Source organism: Musa acuminata, chromosome BXJ2-7, assembly GCF_036884655.1.
Source record: "Musa acuminata AAA Group cultivar baxijiao chromosome BXJ2-7, Cavendish_Baxijiao_AAA, whole genome shotgun sequence".
In the NCBI taxonomy this organism is placed as follows: Eukaryota; Viridiplantae; Streptophyta; class Magnoliopsida; order Zingiberales; family Musaceae; genus Musa; species Musa acuminata.
This window is the reverse complement of record NC_088344.1, coordinates 6965826-6988826: the sequence shown is the minus strand read 5'-3', so window position 1 is coordinate 6988826 and position 23001 is coordinate 6965826. Positions and strand designations below refer to the sequence as shown.

Genomic DNA, 23001 nt, shown 5'->3' with positions numbered 1-23001 from the left:
CATGAACACCAACCACCATATATGTGTCTATATTGTAATGTAAAGTTGCTAGAAAGATATGTCATGGGTGGATGCATCTCATTTCTTGGTTGATTCAGTGACTTAACATTGCCACAAGGCTCTGCTTGTGTGTCTCAGAACCTAGTGAGTTCAGGAAGGTGGAACTGGAGGTTTCTTTCATCAAAGTGTGACTTTGATGTTTCATCTACAATGTTAATTTGTTCTTCTATATGTTTCTGATGCAATTATGGAGGAAACAGAACTGGTCCGGCAGTAGCATTGACTTGCAGCTTAGAGATCAAATTGCTATCATTTGCCTGTCTTGACCTGTCATAGCAATTAATAGTATTATACCTTCCTGCTGTTGTGATGACGCTTGTCAACATTAATAGCTTACCAATGATTCATTCCCCTATCGCATTTATGATTCGTGATAATAATTATACCAGCCAATGTACAACAGAAACAAGGGGGGCTCATTAAATTTCAACATAGTTCAAGTAAAAACTTGGCATATATGGATTGTGATCTTGAACATTAACCCTCTCATAATCTATTAGAGAAGATGACAATCATAAGCAAAACAAATATAATGTTGATTTATCTAATTCTGACCCGACTCCAAAACAACGATATCGATTTCATCGAATTTAGAGTTGGAGCTAACGAAACCGTCGAATTTGACAGTCGTAACTCAAAAACCTTACTGCTGAGTGTCCGAGAAACAATGGGCCCCATGTGAGTCCCAATCACGCGCGAGGTAGACGAGATTGACGGGTAGGGAAAGATTTGCTCGGACATTTTGGTGGCTGATTCGGAGCTCAATTACGTCACTGCGTTTCGGCGGTTAAATCGTCCTTAACGGACGGCCACACACCGTTACAATCACTTGTTTCGGACGAGAACTGCGTTGTAACGTTACACGCGTCTCATTAAAATATCGTTTCGGGCGTTACGATGATAAGGTTCATAACGGCAGGGACGCGACAGAGGAGTCCGCTCCACCCCCTTTGACTTGGCCGCTTGGCCTCGGCGTTCGGACAGCTGATTGAATTCGTTTCGCATTCGCAGTGGGGCGGGAAAGACTTGAGCTGGGAGGAATGGTGGTAAAAGGGCGGAGGAAGAAGTTGGCGTCTCGGCTGTTGACGGAGGAGGACGAGGGGTACCTGAAGTGGAAGGGTCGCATACCTCTGATCTACGACTGGTTCACCAACGACAACCTTTCTTGGCCCTCCCTCTCCTGCCGGTTTGCAGCTTCTCCTTCCCCCCGCTCCTTCTGACCCACGTTAGGGTTTCGACTGCTTGTATTCTTAGCATTTCTCGGGAATCTGATATGCTGTCTATCAATATTTTGTTCGATTTAGGGTTTCGGCAATAACTGCATGCCGTGATGTTTGTGTTTTATTTTTAGGATTCAGTGGGGGGAGCGGATCTTGGAAACATCGGTCTATTATATGAATTTCCTTTTGTAGTCAGTAAGAGGGGTTTCGCTCCGGGTTTCGTAGTTCGAGTCGAAGGTGACATCAAGAAAGGATAAAATATGCTGTGTTCTACTTTTTTTTTTCTCCTTTGTTTAGTCGGTAAATAAGGTTTCAATTCTTGGTTCTTGGGTAGTGAGGTTTCGGTTCTTGGTTCTGGGTTTTGAATTTGAGAAAATGGATGTGTATGTTGTGTTTCGTCAGAAGTTGGACGTAGTATAATGAGGGTGGAAAGTGAATCCTGATGATGCTGGCTTGATCGAGTTTCTTGGCGTTGAAGAGGAGTGATGTTCTGTTTCTTTTGTTCTTTTCTCGGTCTCTCTTCCGAGTTTAAGGCAGCAGGGTTTGTAACGGATCTTTTTGGTCATGGATAGGGGTAAGGAATAGACAACCCGTGTTCCAAAGAAGAACATAATCTGGTTAATGCAAAGTTATGCTTCCGAAGTTAGTTTAATTTGCAAACACACAACATCAGCAAGTTCTAATGCAAGATTTTTAATCTCGTGTACTGGTCGTATACTAGTCTTGGCCTGGAGTGGCATTGTACCGAGCCAGAACAGTGTTCTCCTATACATACCAAATTTCAGACATCTCCTACAAAGATTAAAAGTTAAGAAAAAAACATATTTTAGGGGCTTTTTCTCCCCTTTTCTGGTTATATACAATTGGATTAGATATATATAAACTGAATTTAGATTATAAAACAATAAATGCACTGTAACATGTTTGGACTTGTACCTATATGGGCTTAGGACCGTGATGTGTCAAGGTTTGATCCTCATGGATCTATCTTAGATCCACCAAATCTGGAGATTGCATAAATTCCTAAATTAGGTCTAGACTTCAAAAATTAATCTAAGCATGTAAGAATAAACATAGACTTAAAACCTAGAGATTAAGTTTGAAATTTACTTTAATTTTTAGAGGAAATGGACTAGATCTTGATTTTTATTCTTCTTCTTGCAGAAATCAACCTCCCTTAATGATCTTCAATGAAGTGAGTATTAAGTGAGATTAGAGAAAAAGAGAAAGTGAGAAAGAACAGGAGTGAGAGAAAGTGTGTGAGGGGGAAGAATGGGTGTGTGGGTGCTTTTTATAGACCCCACAAAGGCTTCAATGGCTACCCAACGGCTAGTTGAGTAGCCTCGTCCCTTGGGTAAGATAACCACCCAATATAAACTTGTACATGGCCTAATCTAGGGTATACCAAGCAGCAAGGTTTGCAATACTGAATGATACCGCCCGGTCCATCAGTAGATCGGTACACGGACCACCCGCTACCGAGCAGTAGCATCGATTGAGGCCGTTATTGTCAACGGTGACCGAGGGAGAAGAAAGAGGGATTCAACGGTGACCAAGGGAGAAGAAAGAGGGAGTCGACAATGACCGAGAGAGAAGAAAGAGGGTGAAGGTGAAAGAAGAGGCAGAAGGAGAAGAAAGAAATAGGGAAAAAAAAAGAAAACCTGAGATCGGCACTGCTCTCCTCGTCTGTGGCGACTTCTCATCCGTGCGCGAGGAGAAGAGTATCGGCGTCGCTGGGCGAAGAGAGGCAACAAAAAAAAAAAAAAAAAAATAAATAAAAATAAATAAATAAATAAATAAATAAATAAATAAATAAATAAATAAATAAATAAATAAATATATATATATATATATACTGCTCGGTATACAGTACCTTACCATACGAGCATATTTCGAAATTCCAGTACGGTGCGAAATTTCAATCCTTGTCAAGCAATATCATTTATGTCGGTCGGTCATGTATAGGCTGGTTTTAGTTGCTTGGCTTATCGGTCTTTTGTTGTAACGATAAATAATGTCCATACCATATCATACCAGAATGTATTGCAATCCATGTTTTTATGTAATTTTTGCTCTGATACAGTATTTGAACAATTTTGTCTATAAGTTAATTATTCTTTATATTCTCTCATACAAACTATAAAGAAAAAAGGTGCATTTGTGACTCAGTATTATGTGTATAAGTTTTTTATTTTTTCCTTGTTGATGTTGATTGGTACATTAAGCACCTATAATCTGTAGGTATATCAAGAATCAGTCATGCATGCCATCCTTTTTTTTCCTTCTCCACGTAAATGGAGATAATAATGGAGGAAGTGGATTTTGATGATGTGCCTGATTGAGATAAATGGTGAAGTTGGGAAATTGTGGTTTTGATTCTTGGTTCTTGGTTTTTGATGGTGATTTCAAGAAATGGATGTGCATGTCATGTTTATACGTGTGTGGGGCGTGCGTGTGTGTGTGTGCATTTGCACGTGTGCTTGTGTGTGTGTGTGTGTGTGTATGTGCGCACGCACGCGCCTGTGTGTATAATTTAAATGAAGTAGAGAAAGGGTGGAAAGAGGGTATTATTGACATTGGCTTGATTGATCTTCTTGTTGGTGAAACTAAGAGGAGCTTTTCTAGTACAAAAATAAAAGGAACAATAGGATTTATCATGTATATGTATAGATATTTTGGTTAAAGGTAGTGGAAGCAAGGGGTTGGCCAGTTGTACCAAAAAGACATCAACTTAAAGCTTAGAAGTTGAATGCTGATTAATTCTATATTGTGCTTCCAAGTCAATTCAGGAATACATAGTGTTGTTTTTTAGAAGTTAAGATTGCACACATAGACTCTCACCGGACCTTATATTGGAGGGAACCTCGTGGATTGGGCATGTCCTTTATGATAATTATTCGCAGCTATAACTTAACCCTACAAAATCAATGCTGCATCAAGCATTGAACATGGACTCTAATCATTCTAGAAGATGCAGAGATATGTATTGTTTGAGTTCAAATGTAAAATTTATTTTGTTATGCTTGTCTAGAAATCTTGCTTGTAAGTCAATCATTTTTTTAGATTTCTTCCTAAATTCTAACAATTACAATATTTGTGATTTGATATCATGTGCATAACCTTTTATTCCCTGTTTCCTTTTTATAGATTGGTGTGAAAACTAGTTTATAATCTATGGCTATATCAATGGCCTTGACATTGTGAAAGTTCTTTCTAATTTGAATTTTGCTTTTTTAGAAATATGTCAAATTTTAAAGTCTAACCCATTTTTGTTCACGTTTTTGTTACTGTAAGGTGGGGTCAACAACTTGAGGAAAAGGCATATAAGAACATCCAACGTCTCTATCTTTCTGAACGGGCAAGTTACTTTTGATAATCTGTTACTTTAGCTGTACAAGGATTTCTTCATTCTGGTTGTTAGCTTTCCTGGTTGCTTGGCAAGTATAAGCAAAAAATTATCTAGTCATAAGTGGTTGCATCAAATCCAAAGAATGTCCCTCAACCAATACCATCACATTTGTTTACTCTGGCTTAGTTAATCTGGGTTTGTGTAGCAGTTAATTTTAAATAATAGGTCATATTAGACATTATACAAAGGAAGTAAAGCATTGCCCACTCTTTATATCACAAAATCTCAGTTGTGATATTCAGGGTGGTGTCATGGGCATTAAATTCTCCACTTTTCTTGTCCCTATAGGAAATTGTCTTAAAGTGTCAGACTATCGATCAGCTTAAAGTGGTATAGTTGAGTCTCCATTGTGCATCAGCATGCATTTGATACACATCATTGTCGGCATTTGTTGAATCATACCTATGGAACCATATAATGTTAGTTCAGGTTACTGTGGTTGTACCTTATAGGCATTATTTTACATATATAGTCCCAAACGATAAGAATCAGCTTAGTCATTGCCAATGATTGCACTTGTATTATCTTGTGCATAGTAGCATTAGTTGTGTCGTAGTTAAAGTTAACTCACAAGGTACATAGTTACGCTTGCGATTAGTTAAAAAACCTTTCAAGCCTTCCCATACAAACAAAATGAGAATCTTTATTTGATATTGAGTATCATAATCTAGCTTTGTAGGTATTCATTTCTTTCAATTATCTTAATTGCCCATAGTGTTACTCTGATACTGTAGCCCATTGTTCAAAACTCACAATGTACTAGTGGGTAATGACTGATTTGTTCTTGTAACTAAATATTTTCCTAATCTATAATCTATTTCTTTTATGGATTGCTCTTTCTTAATTGAATCCCTTACAAGTCATGCCATCCCTTTCTGTTGAGGCATCAGGACATTTTGCTCTCTTTTAGTTCGAAATTTCCATTTGTATAAATACCATCAACCTTGATAAGAGCAAAATCAGTATCATTTCAGAATCTGAGTTGTTGAGATTTTAACGATTATCTGATCGTTATAACTTTATCCTCTCTATATAACCTTTCTCTGGTGAAAAATTTGGTTGTGCCCCTGCATAGAATCATAATGCATATGTTGGACTAATCATAATTTTGCGCTTTATGCCCAAATGTTTATGTTCTCTACCTGCTTCGCTCTTTTGATGGACTTTCATTTGGGATGGTGAATCAAACGCTCAAATGAAGAGTGTTCTAGTAATATTTCACTTAACATGTTACTTAACAATTACTGCCAAATTTCTCTCAGTTTTGTTTGAGCACTGTGGAGAGAATATTAAAAAAAATAGCTGTTCACTTTAACGCATTATTAATGTTGTTTGCAACTAATCGTTGCTATCTTTTTCCTTTTTATCTATTTGATTTTCTCTTATTTTGTAGCACTCACTCACATGAATATGGTGTTCTGGACTACAAAGTGTGCATCTTGTTCATGTACTTATGATGTTGTCTTATATTTTAATCGTTTTTTCGTCTTCATAGTTTGACTTTACTAGCAGTGTTCTTTAGAGTAAAAGATAGTTCATGTATTTCATCAGCTCTTTTAACAATTTATTCTCTATTGTTCAGACTGATGGAACTTATCCAAACACACTTGTCGTAGCAAACTGTGAAGTTGTGAAACCAAGGACTGCAGCTGCAGAGCACATATCTGTGGTACTCTATCTTGTTGCTTGTTTGTTGCTTTAAATGTTTTATTTTGAGCCTCTCAATAATTGTTATGTGACTTCTTATGTCAAAACTTGGGTCAAGGAATAATTTTTTTTCTACCGGTCAGTATGGACTAGTAGTATTTACGAGTCCAACCAAGGAGCAGTATTGGACCATGTAGGTTGGTTGTAGTTGATATGCTTTTATTTTTATTCTAATTTATGGTTTACTAGGTAATGTATCGAACTTTGTATAGTTTTCCACAACATCAGTTTTATTGCATCTTCATTTGGCTCAGACTTCGCTCATGTACATAATGAATTTATTTCTTTTAAATACAAGAGTTTCTTTGTGAAAAGCATAGTTTTGCTTTTTTAGTCATGGTGAGAAGCCATTGTCATTGCCATGATGAATCAAGCTGGTTGACTTGCAGGAACTGCAAAATTATTGTTTATTGTGGTTGTAATGCTTGGCAGAATTTAGAGTCTTAGCTTGTGGAGAAAATATTGATTTTTTGTTTTTTTACTCTGGTCATGAAACTGCATATCAGACACGATGGTTTACCTTTGACAGACGGTCATCCCATTGGAGTTCACTTTTATTGGATACCATAATGAGGAAGAGTAAGCAATAGAATTGTTATATTTATAGAATTCTTGAATGAATTCATGCTATGTTTATCCATGTATAGTATGATTAAGCACAAGATTGAGGCTTAGCAGTTTTGAATAACTATTTTCTTGATTTATGCTTATACAGGATATTTTTGTAATTTTGGTTGTATTACAACTGTGATATTCTCGATCCGTCATATTTAAGTCTCATCGCATTTTCTTACTTTGCCTTCTCCCAAGCCAGCACTGCAAATTTTATTATTATTACCTTAAGACTACCACTTCTAAATCTAATGAAAGAAGTGACAAGTGAAGTTCACACATGTGCAAGATGTAAACATGAAAGTATTCTATCAAGTTATTTCTCCTTTATCCTTTTCTTTTTCTATCTGATGTTCATGCTAAGTTGTTTCTGCTAATTTATGATAATTGAATTTATCATGTTCTATGTAAGCGTAATTTCATTTTGCAGTTTGATGAAGAATCGCAATCTCCCTATGTGAAAAAGATTAAAACAATTATTCATCCTGGTGAGGTAAACACCTTTTTGAAATCAAAATTATCTGCATCTACTATTCGTTTATTGATTGGCATTTGTGGACTTAATATCAATTTCTTTGATAATTTCTATATTCTCATCCTAATTAACTCATTAGGATGAAAATTAAGGTCCTCCAACTATGAACTAATAACTGAACTAAGGGAAACTAATAGTACCAATGCTGGAAATAAAGTAGCAAGTAGCTAAACATGCATTTTCTGCTTACAATTACTGGCAGATGTATAGCTTATGTGCTACCAAAGTCATATTACTTGTCCTTGACTCTCTCTCTCTCTCTCTCTCTCTCTCTCTCTCTCTCTCTCTATCTATATATATATATATATATATATATATATATATATATATATATATATATATATATATATATATCTTGTTTTTGCTCATAGTTTGATATTTTACTCGATTTTTTGTCAGTCTAGAAGTGTTGGTGGAATCCTTGCTTGAGTTGGCTGCTCCCTGTTTTGGTGGCCTGAGGGTGGTTGGCCATGGCAAGGGTTGGCTGCACCCGCACCCAATAAAATGATGGCCACTCCTTTTGTTGGAAACACTGTTGGTTGTTGTGGTATGGGTCAGCCAACTCCCTTTTGTGTTTCTTCTGCTGCTTGCAGATAGGTGAGGGCTGCTTTGGTCTCTTTACTTCCCCTATCTTGACTTTAGTATCTTTTGGAATCACTCGATTAGTTGTCTCTTGAGATGTAAGACAATTCAAGATAACACAAATCTATTAATGAAATTTTAATAAGCAATTCTTAGATTTTAAACTTTGATTGTGTTAGTGAAAAGAAATATGATTGCATTACCTCCTAGACCCTGCATTGGTGGGAGTCTCTTGTGCCGGGTTCATCCTTTGTTTAGTACTTATATTCAAAGAGTTTGATATATAATTATACTTTGAATATCAGTAGTCTTGATAAGCTTATAGTAGTTGTATTAGTCGGTAGCTTAGTTCTTTATTGATATTCATATGGTAATAGGACTAGTATAACAGTGTAATCACCTTACTGAAAAATCATTTTTTTGAAACTGGAATAGAAATAAAGTTTGTTGCCGTTCCTAGCTGAACAGGATCCTTTTGGTCTGCTTCTCCTAATCTTTATTCTCTTGATATCCTATCTCATGTTTTCTTTATCAGTGAGGTGTCAAGCTATTAGAACATAAGATGTCAGTCCGAGAAGGACACAGAAATACTGACTACGTAGTGAGTCAAGCACATGAAGTTAGATAGCTAGATTTCTGTGTGTTTAGAAGCCGGTGACCCCAACATCTTCCTTGATTGTTTATTCAATTTTGAATCCTTTTCTGAGTGATACCAACTAACTATTTCGGGAAGATTCAGTTTATTTTGTAAACTCAATGGGAGCAGAAGGTTGCTCCAAGAAATCTCTACATACTTCATGAAGAATTTATTATAACATAGAGTTTTCATCCGAAATCTGAACAACTTTAACAGCTAGATGAAAGACTCAATCAAAGTGTATGCTGACAATTTTATGAAATGATGATGTAGACAAGTCTTTTCCACTCAAATGTGGAATTAATAGTAAAATACAGTGCAAGGATCAGAGGTTGCTATGTGATCATGGACAAAGCAAGGGAACAGTGGCTGTTATGTGATCATGGAGAAATTATACAATGATGGTTTGGAGATCGAAGCAAAATGTAAGAGGGGATTGCTAATGGAAGGAAGAGAATTGCAACTTCTGCTCAATATAAACCAGATCCAAGTGTTACCTTGACATCCATATTAGGGGATTGAGTAAACTTACTCTCTTTTTCTGTTTGTAGTGTTCAGAGGATATCACTTGATGTACAACTACACTACTAGGCTAGTATCCCTAATTGATGAGATTCTTGTTACAGGGTGGCTAGACCCGCCTTGGCCAATCCTAGCAAGGGTTGACTGACTCAGAGCTAGGTCCAAGCAAGTCAAACTCTTGGATGACATCAATTGACTACTGTTTTTGTTGGGACAGTGGCTGGTCGATTGTGTAATGCTTACAAGAGTATTTCCTAATTAGATTATTCTTTTCTGATTTTTCGAACAGATCTTGCTCATTAAATTTAGTACATATTTTAGGGAACTTCAAGTGCTCATTTTTTATGTCTATTTATTGTTTGAGAGTCCAAATATGGGTCTTATATAGGTTATGCAAATTATTTTGCTATTAGGATTTGAATTTTGAGACTTCTAGTGTTCTTGTTTGGCAGGACAATATTTGCTTCCCTGCAACAACTCTTACAAGATCATGTGAGGTCCAAAGGTCATGCTTGAAAATGTATTATTTCTGTTAGAATCAATTTAGTGATAGTTTATGTTTGTGGATTTCTCATAGCTATAGTGGTGCCTTGCTCAGTATGTTGATATCTCATATATGCTAGCTAGCGTTGAATATATTTCATCTTTACTTACTCTTACTGTCTTACAATTGAGTAAGGCAATTCAAGTGAATATCAACAACAAATTATAAATAAGTATTTAATCGAAAGATATTACCTTTTTCATAACTCAATGAGGTAAAAGATCCGTGTGGTCGACCCTAAACAATTGAGATATTACGGCTTGTTATTGCTATTGTATCAACTACAGACCATAATTTCAGATTAGATAGAGAATAATCTATGGTGACTATCACCAACAAATGCTTGTTCAATTGTGGCACATATACAAAGCCTGTCTTTCAGTAATGGAGGGCCCAAAGTCGACTTTCTAAGGCTCAACGATGTCGATATTCAAGGGATCACTTCCAAAACTAATGGCTCAAGGGAAAAAGGTGCAACAACAAAGAAGCCAATAAACATTAAGACAAGAAGATCAATAGAACTTAAATTACGTGAGATGTGTCTCATAAGATGCAATGCTTTTGAAGTTACAAATTTTAGCCTGCTAGAACTTGAATCAACAATTTCAGTAGTATATGACTTTTTATGCATGTATGACTGCTATCCAGTTGTTGGAAACTTCTATCAGGCAAAGATGAGATTTTACGTCAACTTTTGAATTAATCCGAGCTAGTTTCATCCTTCTCGCACGTCAAATATAGCATTTTCGCTGGTTGATAATAATATATGATAGCAAGAGAAGATATTGAAACAACAAGTTTTTAGTATGTTTAAAGTGCACAAAGGATTTTTGTGAACTTAGTTATCAGACAAGGAATTAGAGATGGATTTTGTGGGTAAGCGACAATCATTTTCTAACATTTTTTGTTTTCTCTACTGTCTCTTTTATTTTTGGTCAAAAAGTCATCCATAGCAAGTTCAATCATACAAAGACGAGATTTTCAACTTCTGAATTTTAGGAAAGCAAGCAAACATCCTTCAGGAGTATCAGAATCTGATGTTACGCAATAATTACACCTGTGAACACAAAGCTTGTTGGTCACTAAGGCAGACTTGTTTACTCCAGATCTGACATTAATATTACAGCATTGGAATTGTGGGCCACCTCATCCGCATCTTACCTGCAACAAGTTAGGACTTCAAAACTTTGCAGTTACACTATTTATCCACAGGTGCCTATTTGTATCAACTAGTATTAGAGCCAGTGATCTACCTCTTCCTATTTTAAATGTCTTTTTCCATTGGTTTTTGGTGCGGAACTCTGGAATGGGAAAGAGTTGGATCAGATGGCTAATGAAGAGAAAATATTTGAAATATTCAATCATTGGAGGTCCACAAAGCTAGATTTAACAAGATTGTGAAAGAAATTAGATGGTTTTCTGGATGCAAAATTACTAATATATTTTTCACAACCGTGGCTTGCATTTCTAATTGCATTACAGGAAAAACATCTGAGGGGATCCAAAGTGGGACAATTCAGATTTTGGTTTTCTTGGGTCAAACCTACACCAAGATAGTTGAAATTTAATGCAGATGGTTTCCATCATTATCAATCTCATGAAGGTGCATATATGGGATAATGATGGCAAATGTCTTCTTGCAGGTTGCAACTTCATCACTAACAGAGATATTGCTATAATGACTTATTTGATGCCAATGAGGGCCTTTTTCATGTAAAGCAAGCTGGTGTTGGAAGGATTGAGGTGGACATTGATGTTGAAGCTGATATTCAAATGCTCAGTAACAATATTGAGCCTCCACGTAGGATGTTGAATCTTTTTAGAGAATACTCTCTCACTACTTAATTCATTTGCTGTTTACAAACTTCCCCACATTTACCACGAGGGTATAGGTGTGCCAATTGGCTGGCAAATTTTGTTAGGAGTACAAAGCCCTCATATTTTTGGAGAGGGGATTGGTCTACACCTCTTAGCTGTGTTTTGTATGCTGATATCATGAGCACAAGGTGTAATCTTTTTATTTATTTATATATTATCTTCTTTTCTGGAAAAAAGAAACAAGATTGAGAAAGAATTTCTACTGATGGTGAGATGATTTAACTATCTAGGAGCTTGGACCTTAAACTAGCAATCCTTTGATGGACAAAGGACATTCTAGTGTTCAAGAAGCTGAGGTTGCGAGCCATTAGAATAGAAGAAATACCTACTTGTGAGGCACTGGTTGCTTGAGGAGACAAATGCATGAACTAAATGTTTCTGAGTTCAGAGGTCAGTTGGATCTTGATTGATGTCAAGATTGATAAAATCAATCACGTGAAAATTTTATTGGAAAAATGAAGGGAGCAGCCTTCATTTGGTGTTATTGACAACAAGACAATAGAAGATTGGTTTCAGAAATTACTATGTGGGTCAAGCTGAATTTGATGTGGCAATGATTTCTTCCTCTTAGATTTGAATAATTTTAACAATTAAGGTTTCACAAGCTACAAAAGATGGAAGACTCAGTTAAAGGCCTTTGGAGTATTTACATCATGAATCTGTTCTGGTTGAAGCCAACCATAAGAAGACCGTAGATCACTTGGTGCACAATTGTCCTACTTGATGGGTTTGCCCTAATTGAAGATTTTCCTGTCACCTGAGCATGGCAATCATCCAAGCGGAGGCAAGAAGTCAGAAGACAATCTCAATGAGTATGGGGAAGAAGATGAAGCTGAGCTGGTTTGTTGGGTCCATTGTGTCATTTAAATCTAGTGGTCGACAAGTTAAGGGGCTGGAATTTTGGACTGTATTATTGCTATACCATATGATTGGTCATTGCTTGAGAGTGCACCACATGCAACAGAATCAATGAATGTGATCCAAGAAGACAGATCTATTAATCATATTTGTGTTAGCAAGTGTTAGTTTTAAATTTGATTACGATAGTTGGCTTTAACTTTGATTTGACTTGATTGGGTTTGTTCATATGTCCAAAGATTGACACTTAGATCAGACTGAGTAGTGTGACATAGCTTAATTCTTTCTTATCCTAATAGATGAGATTAAAAACAAGTGTCATTGATGTCTTATATTTTGCAGGTTAACAGAATCAGAGAACTTCCTCAAAATAGTAACATAGTTGCAACACACACTGACAGTCCTGAAGTATGTTTTATTACATTCAAGAATTGATAATTTTCATTGATTTTCATTGATGTCAGATGAAATGTTGGTTGGTCTTCCTGGTGGTGGCACAGGTACTTATTTGGGATGTTGATGCACAGCCTGATTGTGGTGATGATCTTGGAGTTGCAGATTCCCATCCAAATTTGGTTTCTTTTTCCTACTTCTACAAGTTTTACAAAGCAGTTCTATTAGATTTCATCCATCATAACCTGATAGTTAATTTGTTAATTTATTTTTTCTTAATTATTTAATTCAAAGAGCATTTTGCATCTTACAGTTAGTTTGTTTCCTACTAAACTTCATTCTGTTGTAATTTGAATTGTCTAAGCAGGTACTTTGACTCATAATCCAGTTGATCTTGCAGATATTAACAGGACATCAAAGTAATGCAGAATATGCTCTTGCCATGTGCAATTATGAAGCCCTTGTACTTTCTGGAGGTTGTAGCTAATTTTTAGTGAAGTTTGATTCCTTTAAATATCGCAACCTTGTTCACTTATCCACTTTCATTAAATGTGTTTGCATTTTTCCAACCTTTTCAGTGGTATGATATACTTATCTTTTGTTGCTAAATAATTTACTTTTCCTTTTAAGAATTAGTTGGTACATTTTATTAGATGGCTTAGTGCATTCATCTAAATGTAGCCTTCTTGTATTGAACATCATGACACATCTCTATAATATGTTAGTTAATTAACTGAGGTTCACATTTATGTAATGTTTGGGTAGGGCTAAATAACTTTTATGTTGGCATGTAGTTACTGTTTCTACAGCTAGTACTCTTACATGGTAATCCTATTACTTCGGAAGAAAAAGGTTTCCTCTTTTTTTTTCTTTGAAACGAGAATTTTGTGATAAGGCTTTTGAACATGCTGATCTTTCTAATTATGAGACAAGTGCAAATAATATACAATGTTTATATATATTTTATGGCCCCTCTAGAAAATTAAGGTGTACTATAATAAATATTCATTGAGCTTAAATACTTTCATGCAAGGATTTACATCTCAGCCCAAAGGTGGTTTTGGTGATTGGTTGGACCTGACATGGTACCTATATATCATGCGGTATATCGACCTGTAACATTCAGTATTACAGGATAAAGTGAAAAAAATTGAATATCAACCAGTACTATGCTAAATGAACCGGTGCCAATCCTTGGTTGAATTTTATTCCTTTCATCTAGATATAGATATGAACCAAACACATGATCTGGTTTTGAGCATATGAATATTTAAAATGATTTTTAAATTCTTTTGATAACTATGGACTTTGCACATTGAAAAAATAGACGTGAGCACCTGAAATATGGAGTTCAATGTGACACGACTTGGTGAGTTGTATTTATGTCAGGTTCTCAGTGAGTGAGATGACCAATGAGAGTATCCATGCTATGACATTTTCAAATTTCCATGTTGAACTACTCTTGGATAATGTATTGTGGTTATGATTTTATCATCTATCTGCTAACAGTGCTGTCGCCAACATTCTTATAGTCAATTAACGCTTGGATTGCAGTAGCTAACATCATTGACCTGAGTACTTAAGAGAAGGTTGAAAACGGGACATAATCACTAAATCATGGTTGTTTCTCATGCCTATTCTATAATGACATTGGAGCCTTGTATCGAGAAGATTGACTGGCTTTGAAGTAATTCAAGGTTCTTTTCTAGAGCTTGTGTCATGACAATGAAGTCTTGTATTGAGTTGTTAACATGCTAAAATGCTATGAAACGGGTTATAGTATATCTTGTGGTTGATGTATCAATGGAGAATGTATAAAATGTCTTTTTTACATATGTTCAATAAATAATAGATTATGATATATCTTATGATAAGTGTTGATTATTTTTCTTTGACTGACCTGATTGGAGGTGACTTGGTATAATCCTAATTAACTAGGCTGCCTACATTATAGTATGTCCATCTCCAATTCTCCATCTGATCTATATATATATATATATATATATTTCTTTTGAGATGTACATCATCAGTGGATATGTTTTATACAGAAATTCATCTGTCAAGGGCATGTAGTAGTTCTTGTATTTTGTTGGGATCCTATAAGATTCATGGTTTAATATTATAATTTGATGATTAACTCGTAAATTTATTATACTTCTCTGGAATAATAGAGTTTCTCTTTGCTTATGTTGTCTTTCAAGTTAACAGTTGAATTTCTTTGGTGGATGAATTATTAATGATGAAAATTTTAGCTTGGGTGCCTTCCATATTAACACTGACTTTAAACTAGCATTTTTTTCTTTTGTTTGGAGTATTTCTAATTTGCAATATCTATATCCTCTTTTAACTGGTGAGTATGAATATTGGTATGGATACTCGGATAGTTTAGATTGATACTGAATTTTGGAACGATATTTGTGCAACACAGCAAAAACGAACTATAGATATATGATTGGATATAATACAGATATGGAGATTCAAATACAAAATATGTATTGGATTTATGACATATGGATACAAATCAGATGTTTGACAACCATCAAGACTTGAGAAGAAAATTGGATGTGGAGGACATACAGATACAGATCAGATTCTAGGCAGATAACATATGAATTGAGTTTCTAAGAACTAGTTTATTACTAAATATTTTGTATAGGTAAAAAAGATGCACACAACAGTAGGTTTATCACGGAAAAGATCACTTCGGTAGATGGGATTAATTTGTAAATGTCAAATAAAGCTTTAACCGAGGAATCAAATTTCCGTTGAAAGACCAGTATTGGACCATATGAGTTGGTCCTGATCAGTATTTAATTTTTTGTTACATTTTTTTTTTATGATAGAAGGCAGTGTGGTCCTGATACAGCTATATGTGCTGGTGTTGTACTGGTTTGAATGGTTAACAAAACTAGTATTTAACATGGAGTTAAATCCTTGGCTTGAATACAGAAACCATAAATGTCACTGTCAAATATGGATTGATCTAAAGTATTGCCTATTCGGATCCAAATTTTATCTGGCTATATGGATCTGGATCCTTATTCCAAAGGTTATCTGAATCTACATCCAGTAAATAAATGTACATCCATATGGAGTTCTAATTTTTGTAGCATCCGATCTGTTTCGACCAATATTGGCCAAAAATCTGAAGTTTCTAACCAACAAAATACACAAATTGTTTCAGGTTATTTCAGCTCATTAGAGAGTTTGCGCTATAACATCATTGCACCATTTGAGGAAATGCTGATGTTGCAGCAACTTGACCTATGGGTTAATGTAGCTTCCCCAACAGAAGTAGATCCTTTCATTAAGACAGCAAACAAGGTCTGTTTGGGGGAGCATGATTTTGAAGTGATATGGTTCACATTTTGATGGTGGTCAACTCATGTTCGCATCTATGCACGCTGCTATGCTCATCCTTGGCTGAGCCAAGACTTCTAGTAAAATTTGTTGGTGATCCTGGCATAAGTTCAGCAACCTAGCCTTTGGGCTAATATGGCTTCCTTTAATCAGCAGAAGCTGTGCATGGCCGAGAAAGATACTAGAGTGATATGGTTGCCATTTTAATGGTGATCAATTATGTTCACATTTATGCATGCTACTGTTTTCAACCTTGGCTCAGATAAGACTTCAGTGAAACTAGCTGGTGTGCCTGGCATAAGTTTGTCTTGTTTAGGATCCAAACCTTGTATGCTGGCTTAGATACTGCATGGGTATCAAATTAAGCATGTCAACTATCAGAAAATTGTGGTTTGCAAATATCTTGCATAATATGCTGTCAAATGTTGTAGTTTGATGGAGAAAGAAACCATATGAAATCTAGCAATATTTTTGTTTGGGCCTTGAATGTGTATGTATTAGGTCAATGTGTGGGTGCAATCATGTTATTGCCTTGGAAAGTATTAGTCATGGTCAAATTTGGGTCTTCTACCTATAGTTGTAAGTCATTGTTTCTTTTTCTCTAATAGCAGATTTTATTCCATATTTGAGATCGAAGTTTCATTTTTTTGCAGGGAGGGACAATTTAGTGGTTTTATGGTGTATACGTGATCATGTATCTTCTTTAGCAAATACTACGTCTCTTGGGGTGCCCATGGGAAGCCCGAGCCATATGCAATCTGTGAACGCCAGTGAAGATAAGATTTCAGACAGTCCAACTGTTGCACCACGAAGTATATTCCATGGGCATACAGGTACTGTTGAAGATGTGCAGTTCTGCCATTTTAGGTAATTGCATGGTTACTAATTTGCTAAAAATAATGTGATTATAATGCACAATTGTGGTAACTTTTTGTCATTGTTATTCTTAAGTCCACAGGAATTTTGTAGCGTAGGTGATGACTCTTGCCTTATTCTGTGGGATGCTCGTGCTGGGAGAAGTCCTGCCCTCAAGGTTCAAATGTTTTTTCTTGTGATGCATTTTCAACTACCTTACATAAACTTCGTTATTAATTTGGAATTTTCCTTTTTACTTTTATACAATGTGGAAGCCAACTTCTCTTTTAATTAGTGGGAATCAGTTTTTTCAAGAAAGACCATGTATTCTACTAGCAATAGTATGCACAGCTAATTTCTTGCATTTGTACATTAATTGACTTAATCATCAATGAAGTTAAACATATATGGCTTAAGTGACACTGTGAACTCTGGCAAGGCTTGATATTTTATGGTATAGGAGCATGGCTGTACCATTTTAGCAATACATGGTATTGTGTGTTATCAGTCAGCATGCCCCTGTACTGATTGGCACATGATAGAATAGCCATGTGTCTACACCTCCAACATGGATCGGCATGTTGCCTATTGATACCTTCTAGCATGGTAGGTTGATCCATACTAATCAGAATGACAATCTTTGGTCTTGAGCATGTCACTTGAGCATTTATGTTTTTAAAAGAATGGTCTAAAGGTTTAGGCTTCACTTTTTAATTTAGGGTTTCAGCTATTGATATATTGGCCACTTTTGCATCACCTTACTGCAACAATATATAAAAAAATTGCTCCAAGTTGCCTGATGGAGGCAAGAGGAGTGTAACAATGCCCAAGGCGAGGAAAGGTAAGTACTTATTACTAGTTTGCTACTGTTGATACTATTTCTATTTCCCATTGTCCCTTTTTTCTTTTATTGCTACTTTATTGTGTTGGCATGTACATGTCATGTACTGTGCTAGCGTTCAGCATCCAGACAACGCTAGTGGCACCTCAATTCTTGATATTTAGTGCCAACAAATGCATTATTTAGTATTTTCTTGGTGAAAATCTGTTTTTTGAGCATTGAGTATTGGAGAAACTGTATAAACAAGATTGATTATACCATTTTAGCATGCATATATGCACGTACTCTCACATGTGATTGCTGATTTACACAGAACACCTATTCTTCTTTCAGTTTTTGCTGTTGTATGTATTGACTAAAAACTTCTTTTTTTCCATGTACAAGGTACTGAAATCACTGAGCAACATGTCATTCACAGTTGCTGAATAATTCATTTCTTTGTTCTTTCTTTCCTTTTTATATTGTTGTGTAATACATATGATATGGCATGTTGTCTTTCTGTTGAATTTTTTTTTATTTTGATGTAAATGTAATGATTGTAAAGTGGCATGTCAGAATGTCTACAGTTACATTTGATTGAGCTGCTAGCTGTGTCATAAAGGAATTACCACCTTAAGTAGTATGGTTTTGTAGTCTGTTCATGATATTATTCTTATTTATCATATATTTCATAATTTTAATATATTTAGTCTGTAGTCATGCTATTCGCTGAGTCCTAATTTCGTTTTGCCATTGAACAGGTTGAGAAAGCTCATGATGGTGACATTAATTGTGTTGATTGGAGTCCTCATGATGAAAATTTTCTCTTAACTGGGTACTTTAACAAGCCAAAGTGTTCAACTGGATTCTACTGATATCTTCACCTTTTCAGCTGTGTCCTAAACACAATGAATTTTCTGTGAATGCACTGTTATTGTTGCTTATAAAAGTTAAAAACATGTCAATTTAACTTATTATTTGATACTTGCAGGTCTGCAGACTCTTCTGTTAAAATGTTCGACCGGCGCAACCTGACTTCTGGTGGTGCAGGGTCATCTTTACACACTTTTCAACATCATAAAGCCGCTGTTCTTTGTGTGCAGGCATTAATATTTTCCTTTTTTGTGCATCTTTGAACTTAGGAGTTGAAATGTCCACCTCAATGCTATTTAATTTCTTCTCTAGTGGTCTCCAGATAAATCATCAGTTTTTGGAAGTGCTGGAGAGGATAATCTCGTAAACATTTGGGACTATGCAAAGGTATTTAACTGCACAAAGATAGCAAATTTCTTGATATTGACCTTTTTAAGGATTATGATCTTGCTACCTTAGTGGATAATCTTTCATATTTAGAAATATTTTGCCAAATGGATATTTAGCATCACTGTTTTGGACTAGCATGACCATTATGCATGGGGCCATCTGCTAGGTTTGTCGATCATATTTCTATTTCCATATTGTTTGCTTCTATCTTTTGTCGAGGAGAGTATCTGTACGTAAACTTAACAGTTTGTTTGACTGATAACATCATGTCATATCCACCTTCATGAAAAGCCGCCTAAAAACCTATAACCACCAAAGTCAATTAATAGTTTTACATGTTGAGGGCTCGTGAGAAATTGTCCGCTTTGGGTAAGCTCGCACAATTTTGCCCTTTTGAGGTGAGCCCCAAAAGGCACCTCTAAGGATAGATGGTGATGCTAGGGGCTTATAAAGTACTGGTTCCCCTACTCATCAACTGATGTGGGACTAAACGTACTAAACTTCCTCTGAATGAAATCTTCCAAATATAATCAGCCAAATTTAGGAGTCAAGATCGGGGTTCTTATATCCTACGGTAAAACGTGAGAGATCTTGTTGCCCATATGCATATGAAAAGATTAAATCTGGAGTCTTTTTTTTCATTGTGCATTTGGAGGAAAGAAAGATATAAATTAATTGTCTTTTATCTTCTTTTGTTATTTTACTAATATCAGAGTGAACTGCACTAACCTTTTCGTTGGCAAACACTAATACTTTGTGGTTTGAATTTTCAGCCAGTCAGAAACTGCACATGAAAATTTATTGTAGTTAAGATGAAGATACTGAGATGAAAGTCAAATTATTTGTTTCAACCATTGTTCAAATGTCTAGATCTTGTGATCTGGACCCAAGACACCCTAAAATATCTTAATCTTTTCTTAAATCGGAATGAATAATAATTTTATTTAAGTATTACTCAGGGCATTTCCGTGGTGCAAAAATTTAAGCCTTTAGTTACTTGGAATTTCTATGTTACTGCCTCTTCTCAATTCATTATGCTGTTACATCCCAGATCTTTATGGTAATTTGGGGTAACCTTATTAATATCAATTTAGCATATATGAACCAGTAAAAAACAATAAAATTGAGATTTTTACTCTCTAATTCATCAACAGGAGGTAAACTACCACTGTTATTGATCCATCATGATGTATAGTTAAGTACTTAGTAAAAACAATGTATTGCTATACAATATACGAAGCAACTTAAATAATTGATCCTACATGTACCACAATCCAACTAATAAATTAATTAGTCATAACCCCCACATATGATCAATCAAGTTAGGTGGCATAGCTTATCCTACAACCCATACCCATGATCTGACATATTTTAGGTTCCAGGTATCTAAAGATGAGCATATACTATATCTCCTAAAATATTATCAACAGTACAGACACTTCAAAAGTGTCAAATTTTGGTGTGCATATTATCCAAATTGAGATTAATGTTTTTTATTCTTATTTGAAATGCACAACATTCCAGGTAACTGTGGATAGACCTATAATACATGGGCACCAAAAATTAACAATTTCAGAAACATCAAATATGTCAAATTTTGATATGCATGTACTCAAAACACATTCATATTGAGATTAATGCTTTATATTCTATTTTGAAATGCTTTGGGAATCCATTTTTTGTTGGCTTGATGATCATGTAAAAGGTTAGCGAATTGAATGATTTGGTTTCTAGGCTTTGCTAGTAGTGTAGGTCATGCCCCAGAGTAGATTATCAATTTGGCCTGAAAACTTTGGTTTTTATAATGTTCGTTAGACATGAGATGATGCTTCCTTAGCTTTCATTATCTAGTTTTCAGCTCACTCGTATTCCATAATAATTTCATAGTTTCTGAAATGTTTAAACAGACAATCAATATTATTGTACACTTCACGAGAATTTCAGAGAAATCACTATTTAGCCGATGACATTTGCATGATTGAAGTTTTACATCTTGGTGAAGTTATTCCCCTTCTTTTCAGGTTGGCGCAAGTTATGAACATTTTCTGAGAACGCCTACTGCCCCGCCTGGTCTATTCTTTCAACATGCAGGGCACAGGTATGAGTCTGTTGTTTGTCCTGCTGTTGAGCAAATTCTGGTTGTAGCTACTCCCAATTACACAAGGCTTTTGAATGCCTATGGTTACCATCTAGTCTGTTTTTGGCTGCTGTTGTTTGCTTTGGTCCATTAAACTTTAGGCAATAGTATACAAGGAATCATGTTTCCTTTTTGTTTATGATTGGCTGTTTATTTTTCACGTAAATGGGTCAGATATGGTTACGACCAGGTAAAGCTCCTGCCCCAGTTTGAGTTGGAGTCTGAACTCATCCTTGACATGCCTGCAAGCTAAACTCCACCCAACCAGAGCTCTGGCCTGGGCTTTTATTTTTCAAAACAAAAATGAAAGAGATCATCCCACAGGAAGGCTTGAGAAGGTTTTTAGATTCAGGGTGAGATCACCAGCCATGGTGTCATTGTGTTCCTCTAAGGTTCATGAGTCCTATGGTCAGTATGGGTTGAGAAATTTATTTAGCTAATAGGATCACAATTTTAAATACCCCATCCAATACTGGTTTCAGCAAGCTGTCAGGATAGAGATACCAAGCAGTAGACCAATTTATTCTGTTCAATGTCACTGCAACATACCAAGCAGTAAACCAAAATGGAAGGCATATCAAGTGATAACAAGTAACATGCTTTGGTGCCAATGCTTGGTCAGACTGATAAATAGCAGTCGGTCTGTGCTGGTCTAATAGAACTTTTATTTGGAGAATTATGGTGCCTCGTTTTGTGAAGTTGACTGGGGATAAAGTTTTGGACTTCCATTATAGTTCCTCGTTTCAGGTTTTGTAATAATCTGCAATCAGACTTATAAATATTCAATTTTGACACAACAGGGATAAAGTTGTGGACTTCCATTGGAATGCAACTGAACCATGGACCATAGCCAGCGTTTCCGATGATTGTGCAAGAGTCAATGGAGGTGGGACTTTACAGGTACTTTTAACATTCAACTGACACTACAGATCAGATGATTTAACAAATTGAGTTTGCCTTGACCATGTAGTTGTACCATTTGGGTGACTCTTTTGTCCAGTAGCTCTTGAGTTTTGTGACAAATTTGGGTCGTTGGTGGTTAATGCAGGTGTGGCGCATGAGTGATCTGATCCACAGGCATGAGGATGAGGTACTGGCGGAGCTGGAGATGAGGTACAGGCATGAGGATGAAGAACTGAATGAGCAATTGGTGAGCTCATTCCACAGCTAAATGAGTCATGTGGTTTCGACATTGCACTGGTGATGATCTTTGTCACGTCGTCGCTTGATGCAAAAGAGGTGAAGCCAGTTGCTCTGCGGGTGGCACGAGTAGCCTGATTTAGATCATACTGTCCATCATTTGTATTTGGATTTCTGCCACTGGGATTCACTACACGGTAAAAATCGTAATGACCGACATCCATGGTTTTGACGAGACAGGATATCTAAGAATCGGACCAGTCCGTGAGATCAGAAAAATTGTAATCGAGTCAACATTATGCTGAAAATGTTGAACTAGATCTTTTGATAACTGTAATGGACCAGATCAGATTGCCAATGAACCGTTAGTAACTGACCAACTTCATCCTAATTGGTCCATATTTACCAGTATACATGCCTTTTGTTTTTCAATTACTCCTCTCATACTTACTGCCTAAGATTATTATAG

General features: G+C 35.9%; 1 protein-coding gene across 1 annotated transcript; it reads left to right on the top strand.

Annotated features, from left to right (window-relative positions):
* Positions 1-990: 990 nt before the first annotated feature.
* LOC103991222 (WD-40 repeat-containing protein MSI4) lies at positions 991-22890 on the top strand. The gene is made up of 15 exons (XM_009410585.3): positions 991-1246; positions 4575-4638; positions 6272-6358; positions 7439-7501; positions 12907-12972; positions 13065-13139; positions 13358-13433; positions 16971-17184; positions 17269-17350; positions 18754-18827; positions 18984-19095; positions 19178-19252; positions 21277-21353; positions 22193-22292; positions 22441-22890. Exons 1-15 carry the CDS (start codon positions 1101-1103, stop codon positions 22561-22563), a joined length of 1434 nt encoding a protein of 477 aa, XP_009408860.2. The 5' UTR covers positions 991-1100; the 3' UTR covers positions 22564-22890.
* The last annotated feature ends 111 nt before the right edge of the window (positions 22891-23001 follow it).

Excerpts from the sequence above, each read along its gene's own strand:
- LOC103991222 (XM_009410585.3), top strand. The coding sequence starts at position 1,101 with ATGGTGGTAAAAGGGCGGAGGAAGAAGTTGGCGTCTCGGCTGTTGACG. Across the intron at positions 6,359-7,438 it reads CTGCAGAGCACATATCTGTG|TTTGATGAAGAATCGCAATC; the intron begins GTACTCTATCTT and ends TTCATTTTGCAG. Across the intron at positions 19,253-21,276 it reads ACATTTGGGACTATGCAAAG|GTTGGCGCAAGTTATGAACA; the intron begins GTATTTAACTGC and ends CCTTCTTTTCAG.